The sequence below is a fragment of the Accipiter gentilis genome, chromosome 2, assembly GCF_929443795.1.
Source record: "Accipiter gentilis chromosome 2, bAccGen1.1, whole genome shotgun sequence".
In the NCBI taxonomy this organism is placed as follows: domain Eukaryota; kingdom Metazoa; phylum Chordata; class Aves; order Accipitriformes; family Accipitridae; genus Astur; species Astur gentilis.
The window spans coordinates 47,109,189-47,123,512 of NC_064881.1; the positions used below are offsets into that span (position 1 = coordinate 47,109,189).

The 14,324-nt window shown below is 37.9% G+C and overlaps 1 protein-coding gene across 2 annotated transcripts in view; it reads right to left on the minus strand.

The window, feature by feature from the left end:
• Nucleotides 1–1,236: 1,236 nt before the first annotated feature.
• The window catches only part of ZFAT (zinc finger and AT-hook domain containing), a 100,263-nt gene continuing 87,175 nt past the window's right edge, over nucleotides 1,237–14,324 (minus strand). For both annotated transcript variants that reach the window (XM_049821702.1, XM_049821713.1), the window contains one exon: nucleotides 1,237–3,554. In XM_049821702.1, coding sequence (XP_049677659.1) covers nucleotides 3,315–3,554 — 240 coding nt within the window. In that variant the 3' untranslated portion in view covers nucleotides 1,237–3,314. The remainder of the gene's footprint in view (nucleotides 3,555–14,324) is intronic.

The window sequence follows — 14,324 nt, forward strand, 5'->3', positions numbered from 1 at the left end:
ACTGTGCTGGCATCAAGAGGAACCACAAACAGCCACAGAAACCAAACTACATCAAAAAGAAAGGCAGATCTCATCATCTTCTCTACTCAGCAAAGATAAATTACCCTGTGTGGATTTAATAAATTGGGGATGTAAAATTTGTGGAACCTCCATTTCCCATACCCTCTCCTGTGCCTTTTGCCCTGCGAAGTCCAAATTTTCTCCTTTGTGTACAGATGCTTATACCATTCTGTAACATGATGTCCTTCCAGAACTCGTGTTCCTAGTTAATGTCTGTAAGACCTTTTGAAGAAGTCAGCTTCAAGCATCATAATCTTACCTTCCATTAAATAAGATTCTGCTGCCACTAAGTTTATTTGCAGCTCCCTTTTTCCATTTTTAAAAATCTTTGCACGATTCCAAGCCCTATCTCCCCTCTGTGCTGAACACATTCCCAGAAACATTTGATGTGTTCTTAGCTGTGCAGATCAGTTAGCCCATCAGTTACTCCACTTATGCATGCATAAGCTTTTAAAGAGTAATATTTGCCAAGTGTTAGCCTAAAGCCAGGACACTCCTCAGGTGACAAAGAAAGAGTCAAAAACAGAGTATCAGATAGTGTAGTAAATGCTAATGAAAATTACTAGTGTGTGGGAAGAATGTATAATCTTCAGAAACAGGAGCTACTTGACTAACTTAAAACTGCTTGTCTCCCCTGAACTGAAAAGGTCATTTAACCCTCTGAAAAGATTAATTGGATAAAAAGAGTTGAATCTACACTAAAAACAATCTGTGCTGTTTGGGTGATAACAGAAGCAGAGCTTGCCAAGCAAAAGATTTAATTCTTACCTTTTGGTCGTTCCAAGTCCAGACAAAAGACAACTGGAACAGCCATGGCCTCTCAACACAAATGCCTGGTATAAACAAAGCTGTCTTTTCTTTATGCTTCTGAAAAAATATAAAAAAAATACTTTGGACATTCACTTTGTAAAGTACAATGGCTTACATTAAAGAGAAAGTACTTATCTCCTCATAGCATTACAGACACTGCATATTCTAGAAAGAAGAAAATGTATTAATTATGGAGGCATGAAATCAATGTGCAGTACTCAACACAGCTGTAAGTCCTTCCTGACTTACACCTCATACGTTTCCAACCATTGCATTTCCAAGCAGAGTTGGGAAAAAACCTGGAACTTAAGAAAAGACCTGAAATGAAAATTATTTCTAAAATAAATAAAAAAAGGATACAGAAAATTCAGAAAAATATTTATGCTTTAGTGTAGGAAAATGTGATATAACTCATCAATTATAAATCAAGCCTTAAATTACAGTACATATGCACGGCCATGATATACTGGAATTAAAATACACCAAAACCAAAACCCTCCCCCCAAATACAGACATACCTCTCATAAACATAAGTACTGAGTCTATCTGGAAATAATTTACTTAATAATTCTTGAGTGAATTTACTTAGTCATTCTTGAGTGATGCATAGCAAAATAGTTTTCTGTGGCCCTCCCTCCATCAGATAATAATACAATACATTGTTGAAGTGATTCAGAACAGTTTTACATTAAGAACATAGTTGTTGCCAGATATGATCATGATGTTCTTCCAAATGTGGTTTTAACAGCAAGTGGGCCTTGAATATTTCAATAAATTCTGAGAAAACTTTTTGAGACCACTTTCTTCTCTTTCAGATAATACAAAGCATTATTCTTGCAAATCAACACTGAATTTTAACCAGTAATTACAAAAACCAAAGTCTGTTATACAGATTAATCAAGTTGATGCATTTGGTGCACCAGTTACTATCACACTGCAAATGTTATTAAACACTTCATGGCTTATTCTAGTCAAGTTTAATGAACATATGAGAAATCAACACTGACATTTGTGACCAGCTCCAGCCAGTTACACCAAATGGCAAAAAGGTCTCCATCCTACAATGTAACACGCCGGGGGCTTCTTGTGCACTTTCAAGATTAAACCAGAGGAAACATAGCTACCACCAAAGTTGAACGATTTTCAGTTCTTTTTCATTAACAAATTTAAATTCCCTATCACCACAGTTACAGGAGAAGCTACCACTAAATTTTTGCAGTCTGATCTTGTATAGCATTAATAGAACCCAGCAGATATAGAAGAGGCAGACAATCAACTCACTACACTTAGTCAAAAGCTTTTTTTCACTTTTCTACCCAGAATGCCCATAAATAAGTTCAATCGCATAAAAAGGTCCGCCTAGACTTCATTATGCTACTTTCTTGATTAGACACTACTAACTGGAGGAATAATTTATCAGAGTCAATGCAAACCAGCATTTTTTACTTAGTTGTAAAAGGAAGCCAACACTTAAATCAGAGCATTAGAAGAAAACATGACAATTTTGTTATTAATAACTTTTATAGCTCAAATTTAAAAATAGTAAATCAGAAACAATTCAAGATTCATGAACAAAAGTCTGGAACTATATACATGCATAATTAAGAATATCTAGATTCTTGTCAATATTTACTTAAGTTTTTTGTACACGTTCTTTCACACAATCATATTTACAAGTATGTCTGTTTAAAACATATGAACATACATCTTTTATAGCATTTACAAATCATTTGAATATATTTTTTTCCTTAAAAACAAAAGAATATTTCATTGATTTGACAGATTTGGTTTCATCACATGGTACTGGACATGTATTTATCCAGTGGGATTCTGGTACCCAGAATTATCATATATGGCTTTAAATACCTTCCAAACTCAAAGGATCACCTCACAAGTACAAACTACAGTCCATCTGCGGTATGTTTCTAATTAAAGTCTTGAGCCTTTGTTTGGGTTAGATCCACAACTTGGCAAACACATTCTAAGCATGTACTCAGAAATAAGAAGCCCTTCTAATTTAAAGAAAAAACAATCTGCTTCCAGTCAATTCCAAGTGCATATTAAGTATGTATGAAATGGGATTTATGGACTTTTCTAGACATTCTTGCTACCTTTATAGGTGTTTTATTATTGTGGGAGAACACAGTTTTGAACAGACAATATTTGTGGGGATTTACAGGAATCAAGTGAGAGATCTTTTAAGAAGGGAAGAATATTTTTTCCTCAAAGTATGAACATTTTTTAGAAAAAAGTTTGAGAAGATTTTGTACATAGTATGTCTAAGTTACTGATACAATCCAACCAGTCAGATCACTATCTAGTAACAAGGTTTCGCTTCACAAATTAACTGAAAATGTGTCAGCTTGCTTGCTTTTGGTTAGGAAAACCCCCCGAAACTTTTGGCTTTGGCAAAGAAAGTAGCCATCTCCTTTGAACACTGTTCTCTAGAGCTCCTGCACGGATTGTTCCATAGTTTGTTCTTCTACAGGCTGCATAGCTTCCTGAACATAAACTATGAATTCTGAAGCCTCACCACCCTGCGTATAGACAGTCACCGTCTCAATTCCCTCCACTTCATCCGATGAGACTACCAGGTGATGCTGTTCAGACAGCTCCACTGAAGCCTGCTGCAGTGTCTCTTGAATCATCAAAGTGTGATTGGCTGATTGCTCCTCTTCTTTTACCTAAGGAGAAATTGAAGAGGTTACAGAAATTTCACCTTTCCAGTAAGTATCCGGTAGTGTGATGATTAATGGAAATACAGCACAGAAATTAGAAATCAGATAGTTTTGAAAGAAAATGTCAGTTTTACAGAAAACTTGTTGTGAGCACTTTTGATTAATAAGTGTATAGCTAGACAGAATACTGAAAGCAGTAACACAGCATCTCGGTTACATGTACAGAGACCTGTAAAGTACCAGGAACGTAGGTCTTTGGAGACAGCTTTAATCTCTCAGCAGTCATTCATTCAAAACCGCTCTTATTTACATAAATCTGAAGCCAAACAATTCCTCTAGCAGCACTGAGATGAGAATCCATCAAAAACCACAGAAAAAACATCTACTGTACGCATTGCTTTCTTTTTCTTCTTTTTTTTCCCCTAGCCAACCTATTGCTCATGGAAGAAAAATTTAATTGTAAACCTTAATGACTTTTATTAGAAAACTGTGAAATGTAAATATTACTGTAATAGATTCCTAAGACCTACTGTTTGTGAGGCAGCAATTTTTACATTATTGAAAGGACAGTGACAGAAACAATTGAAAATAAAAGATTTTTTACTGAACATTTTGCTTCTTGTCAAAAAGAAAATAAACCAACACAATTTGGTATTGAATTTCAAAGAATTCAAACAGCTGTCTATCAGTTATTAAAATACAATACTTACCAGAATTCAAGAACAAATCTTAATTCTTTACCAGATCCATACAAAATTCCTATGCAAAGTACTCCAGGCCAGTAAAAACACACCAGAAAACTGTAAGTCATGTGGAGGAAATGCATTCTTCTCAAGTGTTAGTGATAAAATAATGTACTTTTGAGGAAAGAATGAAATAGCAATTTTTTGGTATGCAAGATATATGCATAGGCACTTGATAGCTATTTTCAGTACAATACCACTCCCTGTGTTCATTGAAGAGAGCTGTTTTATTTGCTGGATCATAAATGCCAACCCACCTGCAAATGCAACATGCAGTTAATCAAATCCTCGCTTCCTTTTTTCAGAAAACGGGTTGTTTTTGTTAAGGCCTATTTCTCCTTCATTTAGGCTTAGCAAATGTTTTATGAAGCAAGCTTCCAGAGATAAATCATGTTTATTTCTCACTGTAAGAAAGTAGCCAATTGAATTTGTAGGAGGTCACATTCTCTACAACAAATACTTTTTTCATATCATCAAGTCCATCTATAAATTGTCCACTTACACAAACAACAGGAAACGAAGACAGAATTGCTGGCTCACCTACATTTTATGATGGAAAGCAAAACTCAATGTTACTTCCAATAACCATACAAAGTGTAATAAGAAGAGAACAAAGGATTGATAGACATCAGTTTACTGGATCTCAGTGTACCCTTGTATCTCACAGGTGGTGTGCTCTTCACAGCACTGAACTCATAAGCACTCTTAAAAAGAATAGGTCAAACATGGTAGATACCACAAAGCGTGGAATCTAAATTATGAAAATTAGAAAGGGGCTATTTTTTAATTAGAAGCTGATTCAAAAGTTCCTTTCCAATTCTCATTTATATGTGTCCAGGTTCAGCTGGGATAGAGTTAATTGTCTTCCTAGTAGCTGGTACAGTGCTCTGTTTCTGAGCTAGGTATGAGAAGAACGTTGATAACACACTGAGGTTTTCAGTTGTTGCTAAGTAGTGTTTAGACTAAGTGAAGGATTTTTCAGCTTCTGATGCCCAGCCAGCAAGAAGGCTGGAGGGGCACAAGAAGTTGGGAGGGGACACAGCTGACACAAACTGGCCAACAGTGTATTCCATACCATGGGACGTCACATCTAGTATAGCAACTGAAGGGAGCGGGGGTGAGGGGATCGCTGCTCGGGGACTAACTGGGCGTCGATTGGCAGGTGGTGAGCAATCACACTGTGCATCATTTGTATTATTCTAATCCTTTTATTATTACTACTGCCATTTTATTAGTGTTATCATTATTAGTTTCTTCCCTTCTTTCTATTAAGCTGTTCTTATCTCAACCCATGACTTTTACTTCTTTTCCCGATTTTCTCCCCCATCCCACCAGGTGGGGAGGGAAGTGAGTGAGCGGCTGCGTGGTGCTTAGCTGCTGACTGGGCTTAAACCATGACAATATAACGTTGTTTTGCAAACAGCAGTATTGGAACAATCAACTTCAAGAAAATATGATTAAGATCAGTATTGTTGCTTAAGAGGGGAGCAGGAACAGAAGGGAAGAACTACAGCAAAGATTCCAAGCGTGTGTTCGACTCCTTAGAGACCAGCAAGGAGAAAAAGAATTCCTCTATTTGTTTTCCTGATGCTCTTTTCTAATTTCTTTTTTTTTTTCCCCTAAGTAACCATTCTCATTGTTGTACACTGACGTTTCTTTTAACTTTTTCATTCTGTGTTTAAAATATCTGTCAGATGAAGGTTTCAGAGACACACAAACCCCTTAGGACTTCATATCACTTTGACCTTCCACTCAATTCATCAGGCTATACAAAGCTTTTTCTTGAACAATAACAAGTATGTTCAGGTGTTAAATTATTCAGAGGTCCCAGAGTCAGTATGCCTGTAATATATTGATGAAATATATGTGGGTTTTATCTGATGAAAGATTTAACATCTAAAGAGAATCTTGCCATTGTCACTGACCTTAATGCAACAGCACAATTGTACCTACTGATGATGACTCTGGCTTTGTTGCACAGGATTCAGATTATAGGGATAAAACTACAGGAATGGGCTGAAGTCCTTTCCACATTCCGTTTCTTTTACTAAGCATATCTGAACATTTTACTTGAATGTTACGTTAAACAGCTCCTGCTGAAGCTCAAGTTCAACATCCTACAAAAGTGAATGATGCTGGATGCTTGTCTTGACACAGTAAAATTTGCAACCACCCTCAGAAAAACTAATTTATGTTGTCATAAAATATGGGTATCACCGAAGTACCCTTTACTAATGGAAGCTTGAGTCTCTCTTCAAAAAGCAAGGAGCTAATCATGAAAAGAAACAGCACTGTTAACTTCCTTCTCTTATTCTTCTCCATGCACCGCCCCCCCCCCCCTTTTTTTTTTTTTTTTTTTATTATTAAAGAAAACCCTAAGTCCTACTGAAAGCAATAGGAATTTGGTGAATTCATACACAGGACTCCCTTTTCGTAACTGTCCTCTCCACTCTCCTGAGGCTACCTGCTCCATTGTCAGCTACTGTGTGAAAGGAAAGGACATACACAGGATCTACTAACGAATATCATAATAGGCAGACAGAAGTCTAATCACTAGCAAATTCAGATAGGAAGCTGCGGTTAAAAATGTTAGATAATTAAAATCTCCCAGCTTGTTATGAATCAGCGCATAATTACAGTCCTTGGTGCTAGACATCCTCAAACAAATACACAAATAGTGGTGCTTAAAATTTGCCCCTCTAACTATGTAATATACACTAACTTCTCCTGTGGTAGTCCGCTATACACAATCCTCTGACAACATGCCTCAGGCCAGAAAAATTACTCTACATTTGCTAAGAGCTGCAAGAATGCACAACACAGTCTGAGAAGGATCTCATGTAGTCTCACTTTAGTCACTCTAAACCAAAACTCATAAATAATTTTAAATACAGTTTTGTGAGTGTACATAAATAACGAAGAAAGGAAAATAAATAAAGCACAGTTGACACAAAAATGAAATGAAACCAGAATCTCATTCAATTCAATAGCAGCAATCTAATACTTATTCAGTTTTATATGCTTTTGAAATGAAAATGGCCAATAAAGAAAGTTAATTTAACCTCCCTACCTGACTTTATCGATGTGGTTTTATTACCCTTGTCATGCAGGGTAAAGAAGACTAATGCCCTTATTTCTGGTGTTTCTAGCTTCCAGTATCTTTTTTGGACAGCTATCTGTAATCCTTTTAGTTTGACAAATCACCACATTATTTTGGATATTTACATTTCAAATCAGTTCAATGTTTACATGCTTCTGCTTGGTTCCTATTAGATTGTTCCACAGGGAATAATCTCAAAACGTTAATTTACATCCCTCAAATTGATGAAACAGTGGGACAGCTGCCATCAGAATGAATGAAGTCACTACACTCAATTCTTTTTATTGGCGTCTGAAATCTTTTGAAGAGTAGCATCCAAGACCTCTTTTCTGTTTGAGAGCCAGCTGAAAAGCATCTGGCTGCTTATCCTTTGCTAAAGAATGACAGCAAGAAGCTGAAGCCACACACAGCTGGCATGTTAAATCAATTCAGTACCTGCATAAATATTCTTCACTAGCTACATGTGTCTCTCACAAAGGCCAATGGGACTATCACCCCCATGTCTTCATAAGAAGCTCAACATTTCTAAATTATAAATGTTCTTAATTTAAATATCCAAGGACCATCCAAATACATGTAAGTGACATTAAAAATGGGTATCTCTTAGAGGAATCTTTCTCTCAAAACAAGGAAGTCTTTTTTAATTTGAGAGAAATTAATTCAAGCCATTAAGGAAAATATACTTCTTCCCTTCCCTGAAAAGGAGTAAAAAAAATTTGCAGTAAGATGCTTAAGGTGCTTTCTTATTATAGATCTCACCCTGAGAAATAATGAATATCTTCAATTTTCTTTGAAGTCAGCAGGAGTTGCAGGTCCATAGTGTTTAAAACAGTCTTGCTGGGCTTGAACCAAAATCCTCTACAGAAACTCTCCCTTGATTTCAGATTGAATGCTGCCTTTCAGTTTACCATGAAGAACAAAAGTTAATCACAGAGATCCTGCAGGATTTCAGAATGTTTTACTGGGTTACAGATGCTCCTATTTATATCATAAGGCACCACAGTAAGAAAATATACACAATACTACAGAAAGGATTAAAAGGAAAAGTAAATATAAGCATTCTAGATCACAGAGAGCACCTGAATATGCGATGTGCCAGCTTACGTTGGTGCCTATGGGACTGTCTCTACCATTTTGTTCAGTGCCATTTGAATAATTTGAACTCTCTCTCTCTCTCAGTTCTAGTTTGCCTATAGATATACTGCGTGAAAAACACACGCTGATGCTCACAAAAAACACTATAATTTGATCATATGAACCTCTATAATGAGCTACAAAACAATCTGGTGCACAGTAGCTTCAGAATAATACGAGACTTGAATATGAAACACTTGCTTTGCATAAAATAAAAAATGCAAGGTGGCAAACAAATCTTCATACTGGTGATGTAGATTTTTAAAAAGTTTTAGCAGTTGGCTGGTTGAATATATCCTGACAGGGAGACTGTGACTGGCAACTTCACTCAGCTGGCAAAAGTTGTAGCACCGGATTTCCTTTTGAGGAAGTATGACAACACTGTCACCATTTCAAGAGCTCTAACAGGATAGTAATCTTGATGTGAGACTTTTTCTGTATGTTACACAGATGACAAGATCTCCACAAAGGCTGAGAAAACAGGGCCATCTGCCCCAGTTATAACTTTCCTTTGCTGGTACCATCATGTTAAGCATCAGATTGTTCCATGTCCTAAAGCAACCACAAACTTGACAATCAACCTATATATAACGCCATATATTGGCAAATTTTCTAGATGAACACCAGCACACAGCATTATGTAGATACAAATCAGAGCCAGATTGAAATATAAGGTGTGTTCCTGAAGTACAACATTGTTTTGGGTTTGTATGGCACGGTTTTGGTAGCGGGGGAGAGGGCCGCAGGGCCGGCTCCTGTGAGAAGCTGCTAGAAGCTTCCCCAGCTCCAAGTTGGACCCACATCTGGTCAAGGCCAAGCCCATCAGTGGAGGTGGTAGTGCCTCTGGGAGAACAGATTTAAGAAGGTGAACCTGCAGTGGTGGGGGGGAGATTGCAATGTGAGAAGAACCCCTCTGCAGATACCAAGGTCAGTGAGGAAGGCAGGGAGGAGGGGATGCCCCCGCAGCCCATGGGGAGACCAGACAGCAGGCTGTCCCCCCCCAGCCCACGGAGGGGAGCGGGGGAGCAGACGCCCACCTGCAGCCCAGGGAGAGAGGAGCCCACGCCGGAGCAGGGGGATGGATGCCCCACAAGATGGCCGCCACTCCATGGGGAAGCCCACGCTGGAGCAGTCTGTGCCTGAAGGACTGCAGCCTGTGGAAAGGACCCACGCTGGAGCAGTTCGTGAAGAACTGCAGCCCGTGGGAAGGGCTCATGCTGGACAAGTTCATGAAGGACTGTCTCTTGTGGGAGGGACCCCATGCTGGAGCAGGGGAAGAGTGAGGAGTCCTCCCCCTGAGGAGGAAGGAGCAGCAGAGGCAAGGTATGACGGGCTGACCCCAACCCCCATTCCCCGTAAATCAGGAGTGGAGTTGAGCCAGGAACGACGGAGGGGTGGGGGGAAGGTGTTCTAAGGTTTGGTTTTACTTCTCATTATCCTTGGTTTTTATTTGGTTGGTAGTAAATTAAATTGATTTTGTTTCTTCCCCAAGTTGAACCTGTCTTTTGCCCGTGACCATAAATGGTGAGTGATCCCTCCCTGACCTCGTCTCAACCCATGAGCTTTTCTTTTTATTTTCTGCTCATCATCCCACCAGGGGGGAGGAGTGAGCGAACAGCTTTGTGGTGCTTTGTTGCTGGCTGGGTTTAAACTACAAAAAACGTGCAGTAGCCTTTGACAGGACAGCCATGCTAATATAATTAGATATTTAGTTTTTGAAGATGTGTTACACTATAAAATTCTGTTCTCTGATCAGCTTCAAGCTGATGTGTAATCTTTGCTGTGCATTGCTACCGCTGTCACTTTGAAGAAAGTGACCGTTACCATGGCAGGATTTTACTGGAGCCTGAAGAGATCACAGAGTGAAAGGATGAAAGGAACTAAAATAAAGGGTGAAATGCATGGAAAGCCAGTGTTTTCTTAAGTTTGATAAAGATCTCCTTAGTTAGTGAAACAGTTGATATACCTACTCTTCAGAGCAAATTATATAGAAGTCTGGGTTGAAAATAGGTTACTATGCTTTTCAGGAATAGAGTTAACCCTACACTCCAAGCTACAGAGGTAGTAAGAACATCAGTCCTGTCTCGTAGTTCTGAATGGGGGAAAAAGAGAAAGAATTCAACAGCCAGTTACTGCTGTTTATTATTAATATTAGTGTAGTGCTTTGGAACAGGACCTGGATTGTATGAGGTATGCTACATGCAAAAAGTACTTCATGCCCTAAAGGCCTTAAAATTTCAATATAAACCAAGAGACAGTAAGCAGACACAGACAAAGGGAGGTGGGGGAGTACAACATGAATGAGACAGTGTTAGTTTTGTGCGACAGACTTTAGTATCAATATACCAATAGCCTAACCACAGATAATTACTGTCATCATATTTTTGAAGAGTAATTGAGAGAAGACAATGAGGTACAAATTGTTCTTCATTAAAAATCCACTTAACTAAGCACAATATGGAAGAAGGCATTAAGAAACTTGTTTTAAAAAAGTATTGAGCAATGAAATCTTTATGGACTGAGCAAAGGCAGAAGTCAAAATCTTTGCAGCTAATGAGAAATGGGACACTAAGTCAGAAAGGAGTAAAGAGCCTTGGAAATGAAAACAAGCTTTTGTTTGATATGGCAAAAAAGGAACATCAAGTGAACAGAATAAGAGAGAATGATGCAAGAGGGGCAGAGAAAAATAATCTTTGAATTTTTCTGCAAGAATACAAAAGGGGCAAAATGTAATCAGTGAATGTCAGAAAAAAGTCTATCAGAGTTAACTAGCATAAAATAATGATGGCTTGGACAACCATTTTAGCTAAGTGGTTGAAAGTGGGGAAATGTTTCTACACAAGAAACTCAGTATTTAAATCAAGCAAATGTTTAACTTGGAACAGACTTCTTCAGGATCAATTAATAACCTTATTTGATATATATGCTAACTGAAAGAAATAACTATACATCAAGGTAGTTTGTAGTTAAACACTCTCTCTCTCTCTCTCTCTGTTCAAGTCTACATACAGGTATATTGCGTGAAAAACAAGTGTTTGAACATAGACCTGCAGGCACTGTAAATCAAGGGTGGCTGTGATACTGGCATGACTGCTCATCCTCCAATCCTGCCTTTATACTCAGCATGTGAGCTAGGAAAATAGTACACCTGTATAAATACTGGCCTGAACAGCCTCTGCTAGCAAAATAAACAAAACCTCAAATTAATTAATCTCCACCCTAAGGCATAAGGGCAAAAGTATATCTGTAATAGGACACAGAGAATCAAATACGCAGAAAGTAAAGTGACTTGTTTTACATTTTCAGTCCCTCCACCTTGCTGTATGCTGTTCCCACAAAACTGCTTTCTCCCCAGGTTCTTGTCTGTGTTTACCATCCACTATGAATAATATTTCCTGCCTTTTATAAGAATTTATTAGCCTCTTTCCCAGATATTCTTCAAAGTTAGCACTCTGCTCTCACCTTTTCCCTACTTCGTTACTTTTTTTGGTCTTTAAGCAGTGCAGAACAACTCAAATACCGTGCCATAAAGAAATACCTTCATTACCTCTGTCAGAAAGAGATCCAGACTGATCACTAGTAACTGAAAAGGACTCAGACTGACAAGGATACATTTCTCCTGCCATGCTGTGATCAAAGCTTCAGTGTGTATTTTTGCCAGTCTCAGATCATACTGGTAAAACTTCATATTATTAACTCTTTTTCTTGGGCATTTTGGTGTGTACTACGTTCCTTAGAAGTTGTATGTTTTCATCTGTCTTCAACAAGATTTCTCCCAAATTAGACACCAGAAATGTTTAACTTTGATAACAGGTTACTATGCTGACTCTCAGGCAAGACTGAGACACAAAGCTCCAGACACAAACTTTGAAAGGCCTCACACACATGACACTATCAGAGCCAACAACGATTCCTATTTCCCAATCATAATCTAAGCTAAATAGGGCTACCTTTGCATTTTGGGCATTTAAAATTGTAAGCTGAATCCTGATTTAGGCTAGGATCGGTTATTGCTATGTTGTCAAAGTGTCTTCTGTTATAAAATGATTCCTATGAACAAAAAATATGAAGTTTCCTAAGTCAGAACTGAAGTTTTTTTCTTCTCAACACCCAATTCAGGAGCTGGGGGCTTTGAATAGACAATCTGATCTTGATTTCACCTCCATTATAAGGCGTACTCATGATTTAAGATACTTGCAAGAAGACTACATGCAACCCAGAAGAGTAATTTAATAGAAGAACACCTCGAACATGGTATCCTTTCTGTCTTGTTACTTAGTAGAAAACAATTTGACTAATACACTGGTCATCTTGCAATATGCTGAGAAGGACTTATGGTTAAAGACAGAGTTTGTTTCTGCAGGCAAAAGTCTTGCATTATCCTGAAACACTACAAGTACTGCACGCTGAAGGTATCTGAGGACACAGGTTAGGGGAAATGCTGAAGCATGAAGATGGCAGCATTACTGATAGATACATCTGGATTCACACCTAATTTTAATGATCAAGTGTGAATGACACTTTTATGGGTGAAAAGTAAGGAAGACAACAGCTGTGGGAGAAAGTTCCAGGGAGGAAATGGGAGACAAAGATAGGAACAATATAGTGTAACATTTCAGCAAAAAATACTTTTAAAACGTTCTAATAATTTAGGATTTCGAAGAAATTTCTTGGTGCAAATTTAGAAATATGAAGGCAACTTGCAAGGGCTAGGTAAAAATGAGATATGAAGCTAAGAACTGATGAAAAAACTGGATAATGTATGTCCTTAGAGAAGAAGAAAAAAACCAACATAACAGCATAAATATCAGAACAACTACAATAAATGTTGTTAAGGGAAAAAAATGGAACCAAGCTGCTAAGCAAGGACTCAGTGAGGCCATTAAAGAACAAGAGTGGAAATTCAGTGACAGATGATGCTGATATATTGCTGACATCCTGAATGAATTTTTTGTCTCACAATCCACAAGAGAAGCTGAAGGTCACAGAACAAAGTGTGGAATAAATTTTCCAATAGGAAAGTGAAATATGAATATGTTTTAAGATCACTTCAAGGTTAACAATTAGGAACTTGGCATAATTAAAACCTGACAGTCGTAGGTACAAATGAGTGATATCCCACAGAAAGCAACTCAGTAGTGAAAAAAGAAGAAAAGCTTGCAATTCTGAATAGTAGTGGATTACAGTGATGTTAATAACATTTAAAGACTTCTTTGCCTCAAATGAAAAATGGGTGTGGCTGTAATTCTGAAGCAATCTTCTGGTGGGAAGAAAAGAACTGGAAAATAACTAAAGCTATATAACAGATCCAACAGACTCTGATAAAACACTGATTTATATAGAAAATTAAAAGAGAAAAAATTAAAAAAGAAAAATGAAAGGAGAAAAAATTTAAAAAAGAAATAAGCGTCATCATCTACAGACCTCCTTTGGTCCTTGCTCTGCTTCCATAAAGCCCACTAAAGGTAACTATGCAGTCAGTCAGCTGTCAGTAGGCGTACTGCCTTCTGATTCTCCCCTGGGAAATCACAGATCTGCACACTTCTGCACATACAAAGTGAAAAGTCACTGAGGCTACTAGAGAAAGAAATGAGTAGGCATTCCAGGACACTCAAGAGACGTGTTAATAGAGGAATGGTGCATCGAGCATCAAAGCAAGGCATTAGTAAAATCCAGCGTAAACAGAGGTAGCACAAGATCACTCAGCTTGAGATGTACTTAAATTCTTCACTGATTTTGCTTCTGTGCAACTTCAAGTTAGGGGAAAGAAGGCATTTTATATTAACAAGACTCTAAAGC